Genomic DNA, 18,416 nt, shown 5'->3' on the forward strand with positions numbered 1-18,416 from the left:
TGAAAAGAGATAAATGATATATGTGATATGTGATGTGACAGAAATAAAGATATAGAGAGAGAAAAGAAAGGTGAATATGAGTGTTATTATTGTTATAATTATGATGTACATGAGTCACAACAATATATATAATGCATATAATTAATCTCACTCAGGTAACTAGGAATAATTATATCTTCACACCTCATTTTTGAGGTGTGGAGAGGTGGAGGAAGAGAGAGATAGGAAGAAAAAAGAGAGAAAGTAAAGATGTGATATGTTATTTGATTGATAGAGAAAAGAGGTAGATAGAAAATGAAGGTGGAAAAAGAGTGGAGAGATGTGTATATATCATAACTCAGGTAACTAGTGTTAATAATTTTTCTGCAAACATATAGTGAACTTGTAAGATTTTAAAATTTAATTTCACAACCTTATCCTACATTAATTCACTTCATTTTTAATTCACTTTTACGACAATCAATTTTATCAAAATTAATTATGACAATGAAATAGAAGTTAATCCAAACATGCTATACTAGATGTTTCTCTCAAAATTGATCTTGATTTCAATGCATTCACAATCCTAAAATGCATGATGAGCCCTTGAAATGATTTTATTTACTTTCTGGACTGATTCAACATCATCAATCCTTCCAATGAAGGTAAAACCAAGTGCTTGATTATTCTACAAATAACCAAGAATGTGTTTGAAAACTCAATAGTGTTTCACATTTGCGAGAGAAGTGATTTTGTGAGAAGCAATTAGAAGTAGCTCTTATGAGATAAGTGTTCTGAAAAAATTAAAATTTGGTCCATATATGCTGCAAAAGAAATGTTGACATGAAAGAAAAAGAATGAGTGTAATAAAAAAGAAAAGGAATCAAACTTTTATTTCCAAATAAATAACAAGTTGAATGGCTTTTAGCCTCTTACATTCTGCTGTACATGCCTCAACTATCAGGACAACCTCAGTATTGCAAGCCAATTGCTTCACCACAACAATTTTGAATGTAAAAATAATGATTAAGAAGGAACCTCAAGAATACAAGCTCATAAACAACTCTAGCCCTATACAATTAGTACCAAGCAGCTCTCAAGGAAGGAAGAACCGTAAATATCAAACCATTGCGAAGAAAAATCTCTATTTTCTCTTTTCATCATGAAAAGCTACTTGGGAGCAGAAGCAGCAATGTGAAAAAAAAAACACTGATGATGTCCCTTTCACTTCCATATGTTCAGTTTCTCACTGCAAAACAAAAAGCAAGATCAAGCTCCCTGAGCTATAATAATGAAAAATATGTAAACTTTGATATGCAAAATTCTTCTACCTGGAACTTCAATGACGCGGAGCAAACAGAAGGCAAAGTTTACTTTTAAAACTCAAAACAAATTAACAGCCATTTTGAGTTTGTTCTGTTTCCATTTTGGCAATTTGTTAAATTCTTTCTTAGTCATCCCTAAGTGCTTTTGAAACTCCTCAGGTGACAGATAAGCCTGCAAGCACCAAGCTCAAACAAGTCAGAACTAGAATGAAAGAAAACTTTAAATATAAGATGCAAGTTGCGAAGATTGGAGTTTGAAAAAAAAAAAACAACAAAAGGTGATGCTATAGCTAGACAACATTTTCATTATACCTCTCGTTTAGTGACGTCAATGTCTGTTGCAGGATCTGTAGAATCTGTGTTAACACTTTCATATGGGTAAACTGGGAGACCTTCATCATCTTCAGCTTCACCCTCTTTCACATCTCCCTGTACATTAGGAGATTCTGTTGTGCTGCTCATAGAATCATCCTTTTCACTTATCTCCGGGTCTGATTTGGAGGCACCTGAACTCGCTACATCACAACAGCCCAGAGAAGAGAACAGGCATTTTGCATGAGATAAAATTCAGATAGGAACATAAAATCTGGATGAACTCATCTATTTTGCATACCTTTAAGTGACCGAGGAATCAATTTTTCTCGTGCTGAAGGTGGTTCAAAAGTAGAACTAATGCTAGCTATGGCTGAAGACTTAGGTCCCAGTTTTGCTGTATCTGGACTCATAGATTTTGGGTACAATTTCCTAATAATTGGAGGTGGAGTTGAAAGGTTCCTAGCATTTGTGTTCTCGAAATTAGCTGCCAGTGCATTAAAAGCTGGAGATCTTCCTCTCACACGAACACGATCAGGACTAACAGACATGCTGCGGGAACGCTGAGATTTATCTGGTACACTACTAGACCTTCCACCAAGAGATACGGATGCTCTTCGTTTGGGTTTCTGATAATGTATCAACCAAACAGATAAATGCAAATACAATCAAAATATTAATATGAACACAGTAAAGCAATAAGTTGTAGCAAATTAATCGATGTAGTACATTGGAATGATCTGAGAAACTGAAACATGTTGGCTACAACCTAAAATCAAAAGAGTATTATTTTTTCTAAACTACATCATGTCATTTAATCTAAAGCCAAGTCATACCTATGCAACTTCTATGAAGGACCAGAACCCAGTTGACATTCTTGAATTCAATAGTAAGATAATATTCCCTTTAATCAACCTATTCAGGTCACTTTCTCACAACTAAATACTGATAATTTTCTGTAAGCTCTCATATCAGATTAGGCAACTACTAATTGTCGAAAAGAAGCAGTTTCTTTAAGTGATATCCTTTATTTCTGTCTTCTGGCTCTTGGTTGGTTCATTCATATATTTATGCCACCCTTCTGAATTTACTTATTTTTTTCACCAGGGTATGCCACAGCCCACATGCATTGCGTAAAACAAATCTCCAGGGCACTGTCACATCAAGGAGATCCTCTCAACAATTACCAACTCGAGATTTGAATTTTGGCCCTCTCCCTTAGACTATGGCTCCAACTGTTAATAATTTCATATTTATATTATGACATTAAACATACAGAACTAGTCTATTAATCATTATCCATACAAATCATCTTACTCGAAACAGTTATTATAGACAGGTATAACATAAGCTATCAAAATAATATGAAAATTCAGACTAAAAGAGTTCCTTGTGGCTACTCCTCACTCTAAAAAAACGGAAGCAAAGAAGAGACGACTTACAACCAAAGGTGGAGTGCCCCCATTTTTCACGATTGTGAGTTTTCTTTGAAATGAGTTTCCCAGCATCTACCAAAACAAAGGAATCATCAAAAGTCAGAATTTTAAGACTATTCGAAGTTACTTAAGTATGCTATTGCAATGAAAAACTTACTGCAGATTTGGCAGAATCCCATTTAAAGAAGCGAGTGAAGAAAGGTGGCTCACTACCTTCCATGACAACATATATTGGAGCTACACGAGATAATTTTTCTAGAAGAAAATCACCCTCAAGAAATTTCTGTACATTTCCAAAGAATAAGTTAAGGATTGCATACCTCTGACTTCAGAAGTATTAATATGTAAAAGATATTGAGAGCATATTTGGTTCAACTTATTTTAAGAAAATAATTTCTCAAGAGCGTTAGAAAAATGATTGATTCCTCCAAAAAATAAAGAAGGAAAGAAACTCTCCCAAACATGCAGTGAAAAATTGAGTTGGCATAGTTAAATTCATACTAAAAAACCTAAAAAAACAGAACATTTAACCAACAGGTAAGAAGTTAGATTGATAACAGACTTTAAAAAACTAGTTACAAAATTAAACTACTATGTTTCTAGCTTCCTGCCAAAGCAACTACCAGTTATACCTCACCAATTGTTAGAGCCTGCATTCTACTCTTGGGGTCAACCTCCTGGCCAACCCACACAAAGATTTCAGAGTGACAATCCAAGACGAAAATATCTTCTGTCATCAAATCATCCTGGGAAAAGTTGTATATCTCTGTCGCCTGCAAACATCGCTTCAGATTAATGTATGGCGGAAGAATAAATCCAATTCTAAAAACATGCATATCAATATTCAATAGATCAGTGGGTGTACACACCTTCAAGTTTCCTGCACGTTGGTCAATCCGGAAGGGAAAGAAACCGTAATAAACAAGTCAGCCATTTGTCTTCAAGAAGAAAGAAACTGTCACAAATCTACCAGACTAACAAGAAAGTAGTACTTACCTCCTGAGTAGTTGCAAGAAAATAGATGAGGATCATTTTCAGCGTCCCTCGCAATCTTTTGACTGGGATATTCAGTTTTTCCTCTTAACAAATCCCAAAATTGTTCAGATTCTGCACCTTCCTTTTGAGGCTTGCTTTGTAACTCTGGCTGCAGACAATTGGCAAGCATATGTTTTCATTAAGTGATGCATTTTTAATATCAGCATAATTTCCATTTTGGGTGATGTGGCATGGAAGAAATGCTTCTTACTGGATAGAACCCAAAACCCTGGATCACTTTAAGACAATCATATACAGACCAAATGGCAAGTTTGGCAACAACCGGTATAGTTAACCATTTTGACATGCAAGCATATAAAATACCACACTTTTTCAGCTAATCCAACATAATATGTTGATAAATGAAAAAAGAATCTTGTGAAGTTTGTTTGGGCGAATCAAAATTTTCATATTTAAGTACATCATGCATCTTGGAACGTAAGATACCTTAATCAAATCCAGCATTCTCTCAACAAGTTCCAGGTCATCTGAAGTTGTAAAACTTCCAGACCAAGTAAAAACCGTGGATCCATCATGAAGTATGAAACAATTAGAGGAATTCAAGGAGGAAGCAACCTGTTTGACAAAAGAATATGGGAAGAAAAATATTGATTATATACATAAAATCTGTATCATTAAATAGTGTAAATTGCATATAGTAAGTGGATAGAGATGGTCACTATAAATAAACAAGATGCATACTGGTTCCACTTGTATAGCTTGCATATTGTCTGGTCCAGATCCCTGGATGCGGAATAATGCAACACCGTCCTCACTGTATGTATCATCTGGAATTTCCTTCTCCGCAATGTAATTCTTGTATCCCTCACTAAGTCCACCCTGATAGACAATTGAAATAAATGACCAGTACTAAAGAAAAAGTAATTATATTACCAAAAATAAGTTTTTTTCTTGAATACGCAATATCAAAATCCCACAAACCTTAAAAACAATAAAGCTTTGGAGGATAGCATTAAATTGAATTGGTTCACTTCCTTCATAAATACGAGCCTTCAATCAATTACAATGGATAACATCAATAAGTCATAAGCAACAAGCACAAATAATCTCTCAAAAAATTGAAAAAAAAAAAAATACATTTGAAGAAAAATTACCTGGGATGGAATAAACTTCATTGACTCAACCATTTTGCTTGCTAGTGAAATAGCTGAAAGTCTTTCTTCCTAATTTCACCAAAGAAAGAATGTAAGGAATGCAGGTAAATGCAAATGTATAGAAAGACCAATTAAATTATGTTATGCATTTATTCAACACTAGATGGTTCCAAAACAGTTAACAATGCTGTGTACGGTGTGATGAAATATAAGTTATGATTCACTAGTATTGTTTCAACTCCAAACAATGATTTTGAATGATTTTACTTATAAAAAAATCATCATGAACAATAAAACTCCACAAATATTTCACCTCGACACTACTCTTTCCAATCCATGTTCCTATAAGATACTCCTCCCTATCTTCTCCAGGATATGAATACTGAAAAATGTAGCAATCTCCACTATACAATTTTGACTGATCATTGGCTGCAAGAAGAATCTTTTCCTGACCATTCACACGCCAAACCTGTGTGCAGTTATGGTAAAGCTCTTATCAACAACATAAACAATTAAGCAAAACAGAAAAATAGGAAATTAAGTATACTCAAATGATAGTCAGTCCACCCAAATAGGGAGAAATACAAACATCATTCTGAATTCTCATAGGATACTAGTCAATAGTCACCAAATGCTTATTAAACAATACCTAGTATTGGTAACACACTAAGATATCAAGAACAAGTCTACAACCCTTCATAAAACTCTGGAAACTACTATCACTCTGATGCCTCGAGTCTCAACAATAATTTTGAAGTGAATAGTGGAATGTGGGACGATTCTCGGACTCCCAAAACAAAAGGATAATGCGTAGAACGGAAGAAGAGCTTTAGTCGAGCTTTAAATGAGGTTATACCTAATGGCTAATAAGAGTAAGGTTCCAGAATGAGGTTGTACCTAATGGCTAATAGAGTAAGGTTTTAAATGAGCTTTAGTCAAGCTTGAAAGTACCTGCAAATGGCCTGTGCAATCTATGAAGGGTTGAGGTTCTTCTTTTACTGGATCAGCTTTCACGAGGCCCTTGACATCCAATCCTTGACGTTTTAGAAGTGCTAGAATGTCATAAACAAGGCAAAAAAAATAATTAGAAAAATACAATGATAATCGAGCATATGATGCTAATGAAACCAATTCAAAGGTGAAGAAACCAATTCAGGCCAATAGCAACAAATTGTTTTTGAAACTAACCTGCGACCTTGCCACGACCTTCTTCCGGCATTGTTGCATTGGTTGTCTGAGGCCAAGAATCAAATTTGGACCTGAACATGACGGTTTCAAATCCTTCAATTACACGAATTATTTGGGATTTTGGTCGATCAGTGTCACTGAGTAACTCCTGTTTGTTAGTCAACAGAAATTCAGGACTCACTAAAACTTCAAACAAAAATTCTCAACAATACTGAGAAAGAAACAAGAAATGTTACATCTGCAGCTCTACTTGCACTTTTTCTTTCATCGAGTGGTGTGTTTCTTCCGATCCACGCAAACACTTCCAACCCACAATCTAGAATATAGCATTTGTTTGTGTCCAGTAACTCCTTTGTCAAAGAATCAGTTTCAATGGGTTCTGCCTTCCCCTTTTCAACACTGGAAAAGTGATAATTCATTATAACTAGAGCATTATAGAATCTAATCTATCAATATAATTTCAACAATATAGTTGTTAGTTGTCACAGCTCACAATAATTCAGCGTTATCAACTTATAAATCTTTAGGCTAAAAGAAAAGTATATTTATAGCAGTCTTACATTGATAGACAACACAGGTTTGCAGATGAAAGGGAATAAAAATAATAGTGGAGGAGGACAATTATAGACACATTTAAACATTAATGAATGAAGTCCAAATATCCCTTTGCTAAAAAAATAAAGGAATATACTGAAACAGAATATTACCAAAGCAGCTTTGGAGGATGAGAATCAGGTAGCTTATCATCATCACTGACTGTTTTCCGTGGAAGGGGAGCAAAGCCCCCAAAGAAACCCCAGAACTCTCCAGCTTCAGAATCAGCCATCAACTTTCCATCCTCTTCATGCAAATTCAAGTATATCCATCCAATTAGTGATACTAAGAAACCAACCACCTTCAGAACTATAGAATATACTTGTACACTTACCAACAGCAGCTACATCGCATTTCCCATCATGGTAGGTGTCCTTAATAAATTGGACAACTTCCAGTGCTTTAGCCCTTTCTTGAATAGATGAGTTAGAACCATTAAATTGGAAGATTTTTGACTCAGTATCCAGGATAAAAACATCATCATGGTTGAGTGAAGATCGAGCAGCAGGAACCTACAACCAACACAAATAGTTAATCAGCAAGTAGAAATTAATGTTTATTTACATGCATCCTATCTATATAAACTGAGCACAATAATATATACAAGACTAGAATAGCATAGGAATAATGTCAAACTTGCCTCTTTAACATGCACAACATGTTTCCCTTTGCATACAAACAATCGTGCCTTGTGTTCTTCAGCCTCAACATGTTTAAAACCTGAGGCAGCTCCACCTTCTTGTGGTATAATACATGGTTTGAAATATGAGAGGAACTTATCCGTCTCACGACCCTGTACTTCGCGATACTGAACAGCACGTCCTCCTAGAGCTGCATCCAACTCAACTGTTTTGATAGCTGCAGCACCAGCTTCATCCTATTTTATAGTTATTATCACCGGTGAACAAATAACAGAAGGAAATTGTGTCAAATACCAAACCAAAAACAGGTTCAAGGGAATAGAAATTATAAACAGCAAAAGTTACCTGACTGGTGTCTTTACCAAGCCAGTAATGGAGATCATGGCGCAGAGCACCACTTTTTGAAGCGGTTGTCTACATGGAGTTGAAGGGAAAAGAAAAAAGTTAAAACTAATGAAAGACATTGCTGCATATATAATGGAGGAAGTGCAAGAAACTTAAGAAAAATAAAATCTACTGTATTGAAGCTTATCCATAAAAACACAGAATAACAAAATTTCAGCCCACATAAGTGATTCAGAGGAATACAAAGAGATTTGAACCAAAGATCTATATATTAAATTTCTCACAAGGAAAACTACTTGAATGTTCTACGAAGAAAAAAATAAACAATACGATAATTGATCTTACATGTCATTGCAAACCAATACAATTTTTCGGCATGGGAAAAGCTGGTTGGGTTTTAAAATTCAAATCTTCATATAATACAGTACTAAACAAAAATACAAGCTTCTTGCAACAGTGGATTCTAACATGAGGCTAGCATTCTTTGAATGAACAATCATATGGAATATATGGCTTACCTTCAGAATCACATATGAGTCCCCGTTGAAAAACTTTCCATAAGAAGACTGAGGAATGGGAACCGGATTAAAATTCTCAATACGCCATATTTCAAGTCCGCTATAGATATATGGTTAAGGAGAAAAACTGAGAAGCACTTGAAAGTATACAGGTGAAAAATAAAGACCAAACATACACAGCCAAATGGAGAAGCAAGCTTGAATGAATTAATGTCAGTATGAAAATATGATAATTTATAAACAGTACAATATATTAGTTTCAAGTTTCAACTAGTGCAGGATACGCCTTTTGTCCAGCTCCCTTGAAAGCTGGATCCAAATCTCTCACAGAGATAGACATACTATTCTTCTACTCTTTGGTGTTCCACAACCTAGCTTGAATTTAGCATACAATTTCTCTGAAAAGAAGCCATGAATCATATAAGGAATCAAGAAAAGTAAGCACCAAGTGGTCTATGACTGAAGCTGACATGATAATGGGTGAAAAAAGTAAATTTGAATGCTTTAACTTTTTCCATATAGGAAAATCTGGCTCAGAATAACATTTTCTGTTTATAGATGATATAGAAGGTTAACATAATTTATTGGTCCTTTGGTATAGCAAATTGATAATAAGAATCATTTTATGCTACTTGTAAGTAAACAGTCATGCTCCCTGAGATACAATAATAACTACTGCCTACTTAAATTTATCTCAGTTAACAGACATACTAAGTTTTTCACTACACAAATAATCTTCTGGCCACATCTTTAGCATATACAAATAGCTACATAAAAACAAGTAAAGGTCAAACATTCTGCACCCTTCATCATTCACCACCAGCATATCTCTGAAATTTTGGTAGCTCAACAATTGGAAGAATTATCTACTGAAAGTCCCAAGACCTTTTTCCCGGTGGACATCCCGATTAGGAGTTTAAAAGAAGGAATTAGAGACAGAGAAAAACTTGTTTATCTTGGCCTTTACAAAAGAAGAACCACATCATCCATAACTAATAAAATTATCAAGTTGCCTGAAAATACTTTGCAATCCAACAATACAAAATTCACAGCACACACAGCAATGCCAAACATGCTTATCACCAACCACAACAAAAGGCACCCCTAATACACAGACACATAAATTGTAAAAACTGAAATTCAGGAATCTCAGACATTGAATAATTGGATCAAATCTCAATTCTCAGCCTTTTTCATGTTCAAGCACATTGTAAATTTAACCATTCATGGGGTATCTTAAATGCAATTAGATGGAAGAATTAGGACAAAATAATAGTGATAGGAACAACAATAGGAGCATGAAACAAACACAGGTACCTCTTCAACAATCAATCACCTACACGATGAGAAATCTCATTGTCTTCATTCTTCGATTTCATTGGGTATGCAACGAATATGCATGCATGTAAACAAGTTCTGAAATTTAGTGAAATTTTCAACTTTTTTTTCTTTGTTTGAATTTGTTTTTTTTTTTTAATTTGGAGGAGGAGAGAGGACAGAGATGATCCGAGAAAGACTTGAAAATGGCTGGTAATGGAGCAAGTTGAACTCCGCATTGTGAGGAATTGGTTTTGGACTCAGAGAAACAGGGAATGAATGTTCACTCATAATTCATTCATTCATGCAATAACAGGTTCAATTTTTATTACACCTCACTCTATTCATTTTAACATGTCTTCACAAAGAATTCAAAAAAAAAAAAACATGTCTTCACAAAAAAATCCATTGAAATTCCTTAATTAAATATTAGGCAACATATTAAGATTAAGGTTTCTCAACTTTTGCTAAAAAATACTTTTGGAGCTTACAGGTATCTCTATGGGAGACAATTATGTTCAAGTCGGAAACATTAACATCATGGTGAGATTAACTCTCTCGTGAAAATAATTTTCTTCATCTACAAGACTTGAACATGAGACTTTGTTTAAGAGATTTACCAACAACTACTGATTTAATTTCTCATATTAATTTTAAATGAAAGAGGTTAAACATAGATACAGCTCCGACCCTGAGACCGTATTAAATGATTAGGTATCTTCCAATAAATCATTTTTCATACACACTGGTTAAAAATCAAACAGTCGATTAAATGGTAAAAGATTTCAATTATATTTTATGTTGAGAAAAGAAAGGCACAACTTGATTCAGACAGTACGATAGAGCGAAAAAGCACGAATAAACCACACAGAAAACTTTGGTCACGCAGTTCGGCCAATTGTGCCTACCTCTGCGGCTATAGAGTAGCTATAACTCCCTTTATTGATTCTCAATAATCAATTGTGTTTACAATAGCAATTTCTCTCAACTGCCTAATTGTCTCACACATCTGCAATAGCAGTTTCTCTCAACTGCCCAATTGCTGTGTACCCTCGCACACCGCTGAATTGTGGCGCACTTGCACACCGCCCAATTGCGGCGCACTCCGCACACACCTGGTGCACACTAGCACACTTTTAGGGTTAGAGGTTTTATCTATTTATATGACACTACTAACTCTAGTATTACAAGATAAGATAATCTTAACCGATAAGATATAATCTTATCTAAACCCATAAGATAAGATAGAGTCTTATCTAAACCCATCAGATAAGATAGAGTCCCTCTAAACCCATATCACAATCCTCTTAAATCAAATACAAATGGTGGATCCCGGTAAATTGCTATTGCAGATGTGTGGGGGCCTAGTAAAGAGGTCTCTATTGGTGGATCCCGGTATTTTGTAACTTTTATTGATGATTTTTCTAGGAAAGTCTAGGTGTATTTCATGAAGCATAAATCTGAAGTCTTTGAGAAGTTCAGGTTGTGGAAGGCTGAGGTGGAAAATCAGATAGGGAGGAAAATCAAGTATCTGCGGTCAGACAACGGAACAGAATACACAAATGCAAAGTTCAAGAGGTTTTGTGAGGAACATGGTATCCAGAGGCATTATTCAGTCAAGAAAACACCACAGCAGAATGGTGTTGCTGAGAGGATGAATCGATCTCTCACGGAGAAGGCAAGGTGTCTTCGATTGCACGCAAGACTTTCTAAAGGTTTTTGGGCTGAGGCAATGAGCATGGCTTGCTACTTATTCAACAGGTCTCCAAGAGCTTCATTGGATAAAAAGGTTGCTGAGGAGGTGTGGACGGGTGAACCCATTAATTTAGAAAATTTGAGAATTTTTGGGTGTCCAGCTTATATGCATGTTTCACAGTGTTAAGAAGATGGGGGCCATGACAATGTGGTGGTTACTCGCACTTGAGGGGGAGATTGTTGAGAATCAATAAAGGGAGCTATAGCTACTCTATAGCTGCAGAGGTAGGCACAATTGGCCGAACTGCGTGACCAAAGTTTTCTGTGTGGTTTATTCGTGCTTTCTCGCTCTATCGTACTGTCTGAATCAAGTTGTGCCTTTCTTTTCTCAACAATTGGTATCAGAGAGCCTGGTTCGCGGGACCGAGGCTGGTGTGCCGAAAGTATCCATTGACGGTGTAGTCAGGTGGAGTGTTCCGTTTCTCACGGTGGAGCGAACGACGGTGCAAGGTTGGATATCTTCCGCTACAGATAAAGGCCATGAGGATTGCAGAAGTCAGCGAGAGGAGAAACTGACATATCTAACAGACACAGGACAGGGTGTTGAGTAAGGTGGAGTTCGAGTGCCAGAGTGCAGCGGACATGTTGACCAAGCCAGTCACCACCAATCCCAAAAATCGCAGTCAAGAAACTGAAGCAACAGATCATCACAAGGGAGTTTGGAATTTGCCAAGGTGGAGATTGTTGGGAATTGGCTCATTAGGAAAATCTTGGGCCCACAGATTTTATTTTGAGACCAAATATTCAGTTTATTAGGATTTGATTTAATGGAGAACACAGTCCCGAAAATCAGGATTCAGAAGCTGAGCAGTTGATCTTCACGAGGGTTCGAGAATTCGCCAAGGTGGAGATTGTTGGGATTGGCTCATTATCTTAACTAAACCCATTAGATAAGATATAGTCTTATCTAAACCCATAGACAATCCTCTTAAATCAAATACAAATAACTGATAAGATAATGAGTCAATCCCAACATTTTAACTGCAACTTCTCAATATATAATATTTTAAATTCAACTAGGCCATGTGCAACCATGCAAATCACCATCAACTATCAAATTTAATGGTGGATTCTGTGGTACAGGAAAAATTTTATGGGTATGGTACAAAAATGACATGTACCAATTGCATAATTACATCTGTAAATATTATTTTGTTTAGTAATTAAGGTTACAGAATTATTATAATTCTAAATCAGCCCCGTAATATTATTATTATCATTTCAATCCTCTTATGAGATCATCGTTTGGCTGACACATGCAACAAACCCAAATAAAATCTGGGTTGTTACGCTACTGAGGATGATTCAGTTTTTCTTGGAAGAGAAGATCATTGATTTAAAATGGGAAATTATGCCAAAATGGCATAAAATACTCAATTCAAAGCCCAAAACAAAGAACGTATAATTTATCTCCCTCGATTAATAAAACCAAACAACAAATCCGATCCACGACACAACTGATATCTAGAGAGCACCTATAAAACACCAGATCCATACTGAAGGAAGACATGCCCTGGATAATCGACATGGTTCTGGTTCAAAATTGAACCTCAAAACCCATATAAAGGGACAAATTTTATTCAACCGTCGATATCAAGGGGAAAGCGGAGAAGCTGTATGAGTCAATTTCATCTTGAACCATTAAAATAGAAAGAAGTTGGTTAAAGGATTTCTGGGAGAAATGGTCACATTGGTCCCTGGATGTTCGCACCGACTTCAGAATCGTCCCTGGATGAATTTTATTAGGCTCGCGGTCCCCAGATGTGGCAAAAAACAGTCATATTAGTCCCTGACGTTAAAATCCCCTAACGTCCGTTAACCCAATTAATAAAAGTCAACATTATCTTTCTAATTTTCTTTCACTTTGGTCCATTTCTTCTTTCTTCCACCCCCTTCTTCCATCATTTTCACCAAAACCCACCCCCCATCATGCTTCAGAAACCCAGAACGTAAACCAACAATCTTCACTTCCTTCATCTTCATCTTGTTCATATTCACTTTATTCATCTTCATCCCCTTCTTCCATCATCTTCACAAAAAACTCCTCCCCTTCTTCATCAACCCATTCCCTTTTTTTTTTTCTTTTTTTTCATATCATCATCATCAACACTCTTCTTCTCCTTCTTCAACCAACCATGCCCAAACCTTCTCTCCCAGATTTAACACAAACCCAACTCAAATTTAACACCAAATTTACCCTCCATGAGTAAAATACCAACCACCTGATTCAAGTTCTCCGGTCACCACCCCCCTCACACCAGACCTCGGTGAAGATAAATCTCAGATCTGTGACCAAATCCCTAAACCCGGATTTGGGTACTGCTCTTTGGGGAATGAGAGAAAGGATAAACCAGATCTGGGTCGGAGGTTTGAATGAGGAAGGAGGCTGGTTGGTTCGGTTACGGAAGGTGGGTGTGGCTATGGATGTTGGGTTTTCAGTGTTTGGTGAGAAAAGCTTCATATTGGTGGTGAAGGGGGTTGATTTGGTGTTAAATCTGAGTTGGGTTTGTGGGTTTACGTTCTGGGTTTCTGAAGCATGATGGGAGGTGGGTTTTGGTGAAAATGATGGAAGGAGGGGGTGAAGAGGGTGGAAGAAAGAAGAAAGGGACCAAAGTGAAAGAAAATTAGAAAGATAATGTTGACTTTTATTAATTGGGTTAACGGACGTTAGGGGATTTTAACGTCAGGGACTAATATGACTATTTTTTGCCACATCTGGGGACCGCGAGCCTAATAAAATTCATCCAGTGACGATTCTGAAGTTGGTGCGAACATCCATGGACCAATGTGACTATTTACCCGATTTCTGGGTTTAAAGGGTTTTTAGGTTTTGTTTTGGGTGAGATTGAAAAAGAAGAAGAGTGAAAAAGTGGAAATGGAAGAGATTGAATGTGTGGGTCTGTAATGGGTGCTTGAAGAAGATGAAGAACATCAAGAACATTTGAATCAGGTGTTTGAAATAAAAGTGGGGTCTTATTGAGTTTGTTTAATAAAAGTGGGGTCTTATTGAGTAAATACTGAAAAGAAAGAGTACAAATTAGAAATGGTACCAAGTCATCACTCATTTATTAAGTGTATTCATTTAATTGGTACATATAACTCCTGTATGGTACACTCATTTGAATTTTTGGATACCGGAGTAAGCACCAAATTTAATAATTTACTTTTATGGAGATTGATTTAGCTATTGAATCAAAACCAAAACTATACAAGAGAAGTTCACGAAAAGAATCCAACATCTAGTATTCTTCAATAATGAAAGACTGTTAAATTAAATCTCGCGGGGGAATTATGATCATACATTACATATATCATAACAATATGAACAAGATACACAACACACAATGGTTAAAGAAATTAATATGGTTCCCTCATAGCCAAATCCACATTTAATTAAGTTCCACCTTATTTTGTGCATCGTTCAAAAAAAAAAACCTTATTTTGTGCAGGTTAATTTAAGTTCAGAAACACAACAACTTATGACACCTTATAATGTCTTTTAAAGGATTTTTCTTTTGTCATTTCACATAATGCCTTCATAAAAATGCTTCTTAAAGGCCTCCATATGAATCTCTTGCAGACAAATAGGAATGAGCAAAGATCCATCTCCATCTGGACCAGGAAGAAGCAAAGAATCTCCATCAGAGTCATGCGTCCCTGGACCCATGAAAACCTCCTTTCCCCACCCAAAATCAACCCCATAGATCGGCAACGCTAACCAACTAACCACACAAAGGTTTGGGTCCCCAAAAAAATCCCCGTCCTCACTCCTAATGGCATGAAGATCTTGAAACTTCTTCAAATCCCTCTGCCCTTTCAAGAACTCAATCTCTGACCTTACGTACTCATCATTCACCTTCTCAATCGCCTCCCTTATCCTCCCTGATGCATATCCCAAAGGCTTCGACACTAGATCACCGGCAACACCGGTAGCCACCACGTCGAAAGAGGCGTTCCCAAAATACCCTTTTGGTAGAGGAGGTTGCATGCGACGCCTCGCGTCGACACTCACACCTAACAGCGTTGGTTGGTCATGTATGTGCCGCCTTGCTTTGCATGCACTCCTCCACATGTGACCAGTTATAGTCTCATACCTCGTGTAACCACGACCGTTGTTAGAACCGTCCAAACTCGCGTTTGCTTCCTTTCTCAATTTCTCAACTTGGCTTTTGCTTACTTTGAGGGTAGCCAAAGAGTTTTTCTTCTTCTTCTCTGTCCTATGTTTTTCTTCTTTTTTGTCCAAAAGCAAACTAGGGAGCTTGAACCCCCTATCACCCTGGTTTGCTTTCATTAACGGAGGCTCCCCCGCATGCAGCACTTTCCGGTCAAGAAACGGCATCGTTTGCAGAGGCTCGCCGCGTGTGAGCCTCGCCCACTCTGAAATGAAGTGAAGAGCGCTCGGTCCATCCCCAACCGCGTGTGAGAATTGGAGGCTGATACAAACGCCACCACATGCAAACCTCGTGAGCTGAACTAGAAACAAAGGCCACTCGTGAATTGGGAGTGTGTAGTCCACACTCGGGGTGAGGTGTTGGTACTCTGAACAAGGTGAAAAGTCACCAAGGTCGTCTAATGTTAGCGAGGACTCTGCTTCGATGAACTTAACCCCCATGGCATTGCACTCGAGCTCTAAACGACCGTTGTTTTCGTCTGTCCATTGTAAACGACCGGCTAATGGATAAAACGGCACGAGGATTCGGCTTAAGGAGTCTCTCAAGGTGGCAGCGATGGTGGAGGAGTCACCTGAGGGGCGGTAGAAGTACATAGTGGGCACGTGAGTTATAATTCCAGTTTGGTCCCATTCAGATAAGGCTAAGCGACCGCACCATGTTGGTTCCATGGGCTTCACGGTGTAACAGCCTTTAAAGGTTACTGACATGGTTGGTTGAGGGATTGTGGGATATTCAAAGGTAATGATGATGGAGAGATTAAGGTGGAGAGTGTGTTATTTATAGTTAGTGGAGTTTTCACATTGTGAAAAAATACAAGATGAAGAAAATGTTTTAGTACTGCTCTGCCGCAAATGCTGTGTGTTCTGTTTGATGAAATGAATTATTTTTATGATGGTTGGTTGTTGCATCAAAGTGTCGGAATTTTAGCTTGAAACACGATGCAATGCAATGCGTGCTTGCAGCTTGGCTTAGGCAATAAAACTCTATCACCTTCTATATTAATTTGTTAATTTTCTGTTCTTTCATCGCCTTTCATTCTTATCACAATTTATAGAGTGCGCACATAGCGCGCACATCCCGTTAACCTTTGTAGAAAAGTTCCGGGTAACAATAAATCTATGTTCACACACTTCATTCAATTCTACACATTCTACACAAAGGCCCGGGGTAGAAAATAAAAGGAAAAAAAAATGATAAATATGATATGTAATGTAATAAGAAAATAAGAGAGATATAAAGAGAATATAAGTGAAAATGAGATGTAAAAGAAAGATAAGTGTAAATAAATAAAAACTCTGCGGCAAAACAAAGCCAAGTAAATCATTCATACTTAAATTTTACTCACACCAAGCATTAGATAAGAAGAGAAAAAAAAAAGATTAGTGATATTATATTTGATGTGATAGGAAATCCAAAAAATATATATAAAGGAATAAAAGGAGCAAAAATTATATGAAAGAAAAAATATTTGGATGGTCTAAAGTGAGAGGATCAATATGGAGGGTAAAGTAAGTTATCTACACCATTAAAATTCGTTCTTACCAATTAAGCCAACATGTGTTGGTTATAATAAACATAATTTGATACTTTTTTTCTTAATTAGGTAAACTCGAAACATGAAACAGGCTGCCACTTAAAGTGATCAGTGTATCCAAATGGTAAAAGATTTATTGGGAAATGTATACTCATTTAATGTGATTTCAGAGTTAGGGAGGGTTAATCTCTAACTATCGCCTGTGAGAATAATTTGGTATAATGAAAATAAATATTAGAGATACATCAGACATACTAGCGAGTGGAACATTCAAATAACATATGAATTTGTGGTAGTTTTTAATTACTAAAATGAATCTGCGTTTTACAATATTTATAAAATGCACACATATTGTGTTGGTTTGAAACTCTCACAAATTTGTTTGTCACAAGAGTGTCTGAACCTATCCCCGTATGTAATCAATAATATCTGAAAATTAAATGAGAGGAGAAAGAAATGCGGTTGTGCAATTCCAATAATCACATATTTAGTCAAGAAGTGAGTCATATAATATTTTTGGTGTGTATCAATTATCTCTATAGTCAGTTGTTGTTGGATTAATCCTCTTAAAGTTTTGAGATCACATAAATGAGTTATTCTTTTAACAAGTTATTTTCATGGTCAGTTGTTGTTGCATACATGCCGTTCAGAAATCAAACTTTCGACTAAATATATGAAAATGTGAGTGTCTTTCAACCGTTCCAAAATCAAACTTTCGACTAAATATATGAAAATGTGAGTGTCTTTCAACCCGTTCCAAACCTTATTGGTATATAATATTTTACATTTAACTATCTATGCGGCCTATGCAACCGCCAACCCTGCATACAAATTACCATCAACTGTCTAACTTGATGAATTATTTTTTATTGACATTATTGATCTTAACTATTTAATCAAAAGCCAAAATTATACCGGAGAGGTGCAAGAAGAGAATCAAATTCTCTAGCTAGTTTTTTTCGATCATGAAATTTGTACATTTAAATTAAATCTCTTGTGAGAAATATCATCTCATACATAACACAAGATGAACAATGATGAACAAGATACACAACACAAATGGCTTAAGAAATTAATATGGTTCTCAGATAATCCAACTCTGCATTTAATTAAGTTCCACATTACTTTGTGCAGGTTATTCAAAGTACAG

The 18,416-nt window shown here is 36.4% G+C and overlaps 2 protein-coding genes across 2 annotated transcripts; both read right to left on the reverse strand.

Moving 5' to 3' along the window:
- Positions 1-864: 864 nt before the first annotated feature.
- On the reverse strand, positions 865-10,222 carry LOC130716253 (villin-4-like). The gene is made up of 24 exons (XM_057566461.1): positions 9,806-10,222; positions 8,773-8,886; positions 8,489-8,588; positions 7,971-8,039; positions 7,625-7,861; positions 7,319-7,496; positions 7,098-7,230; positions 6,627-6,789; positions 6,391-6,538; positions 6,154-6,254; positions 5,516-5,671; positions 5,203-5,271; positions 5,030-5,098; positions 4,790-4,927; positions 4,535-4,663; positions 4,049-4,196; positions 3,922-3,932; positions 3,685-3,825; positions 3,210-3,335; positions 3,059-3,124; positions 1,918-2,245; positions 1,617-1,819; positions 1,311-1,476; positions 865-1,228 (listed from the first exon to the last, which is right to left on the reverse strand). Exons 2-23 carry the CDS (start codon positions 8,826-8,828, stop codon positions 1,363-1,365), a joined length of 2,883 nt encoding a protein of 960 aa, XP_057422444.1. The 5' UTR covers positions 8,829-8,886; positions 9,806-10,222; the 3' UTR covers positions 865-1,228; positions 1,311-1,362.
- Positions 10,223-15,083: 4,861 nt separating this feature from the next.
- Positions 15,084-16,439, reverse strand: LOC130715652 (spermidine hydroxycinnamoyl transferase). Its single transcript, XM_057565770.1, has one exon. It carries the CDS (start codon positions 16,437-16,439, stop codon positions 15,084-15,086), a length of 1,356 nt encoding a protein of 451 aa, XP_057421753.1.
- Positions 16,440-18,416: the final 1,977 nt, after the last annotated feature.

The sequence above is a fragment of the Lotus japonicus genome, chromosome 4 (assembly GCF_012489685.1).
Source record: "Lotus japonicus ecotype B-129 chromosome 4, LjGifu_v1.2".
In the NCBI taxonomy this organism is placed as follows: Eukaryota; Viridiplantae; Streptophyta; class Magnoliopsida; order Fabales; family Fabaceae; genus Lotus; species Lotus japonicus.

Excerpts from the sequence above, each read along its gene's own strand:
- LOC130716253 (XM_057566461.1), bottom strand. The coding sequence starts at position 8,828 with ATGTCTATCTCTGTGAGAGATTTGGATCCAGCTTTCAAGGGAGCTGGA. Across the intron at positions 4,664-4,789 it reads AAGCTATACAAGTGGAACCA|GTTGCTTCCTCCTTGAATTC; the intron begins GTATGCATCTTG and ends TTTGTCAAACAG. Across the intron at positions 1,477-1,616 it reads TTGACGTCACTAAACGAGAG|GCTTATCTGTCACCTGAGGA; the intron begins GTATAATGAAAA and ends TGGTGCTTGCAG.
- LOC130715652 (XM_057565770.1), bottom strand. The coding sequence starts at position 16,439 with ATGTCAGTAACCTTTAAAGGCTGTTACACCGTGAAGCCCATGGAACCA.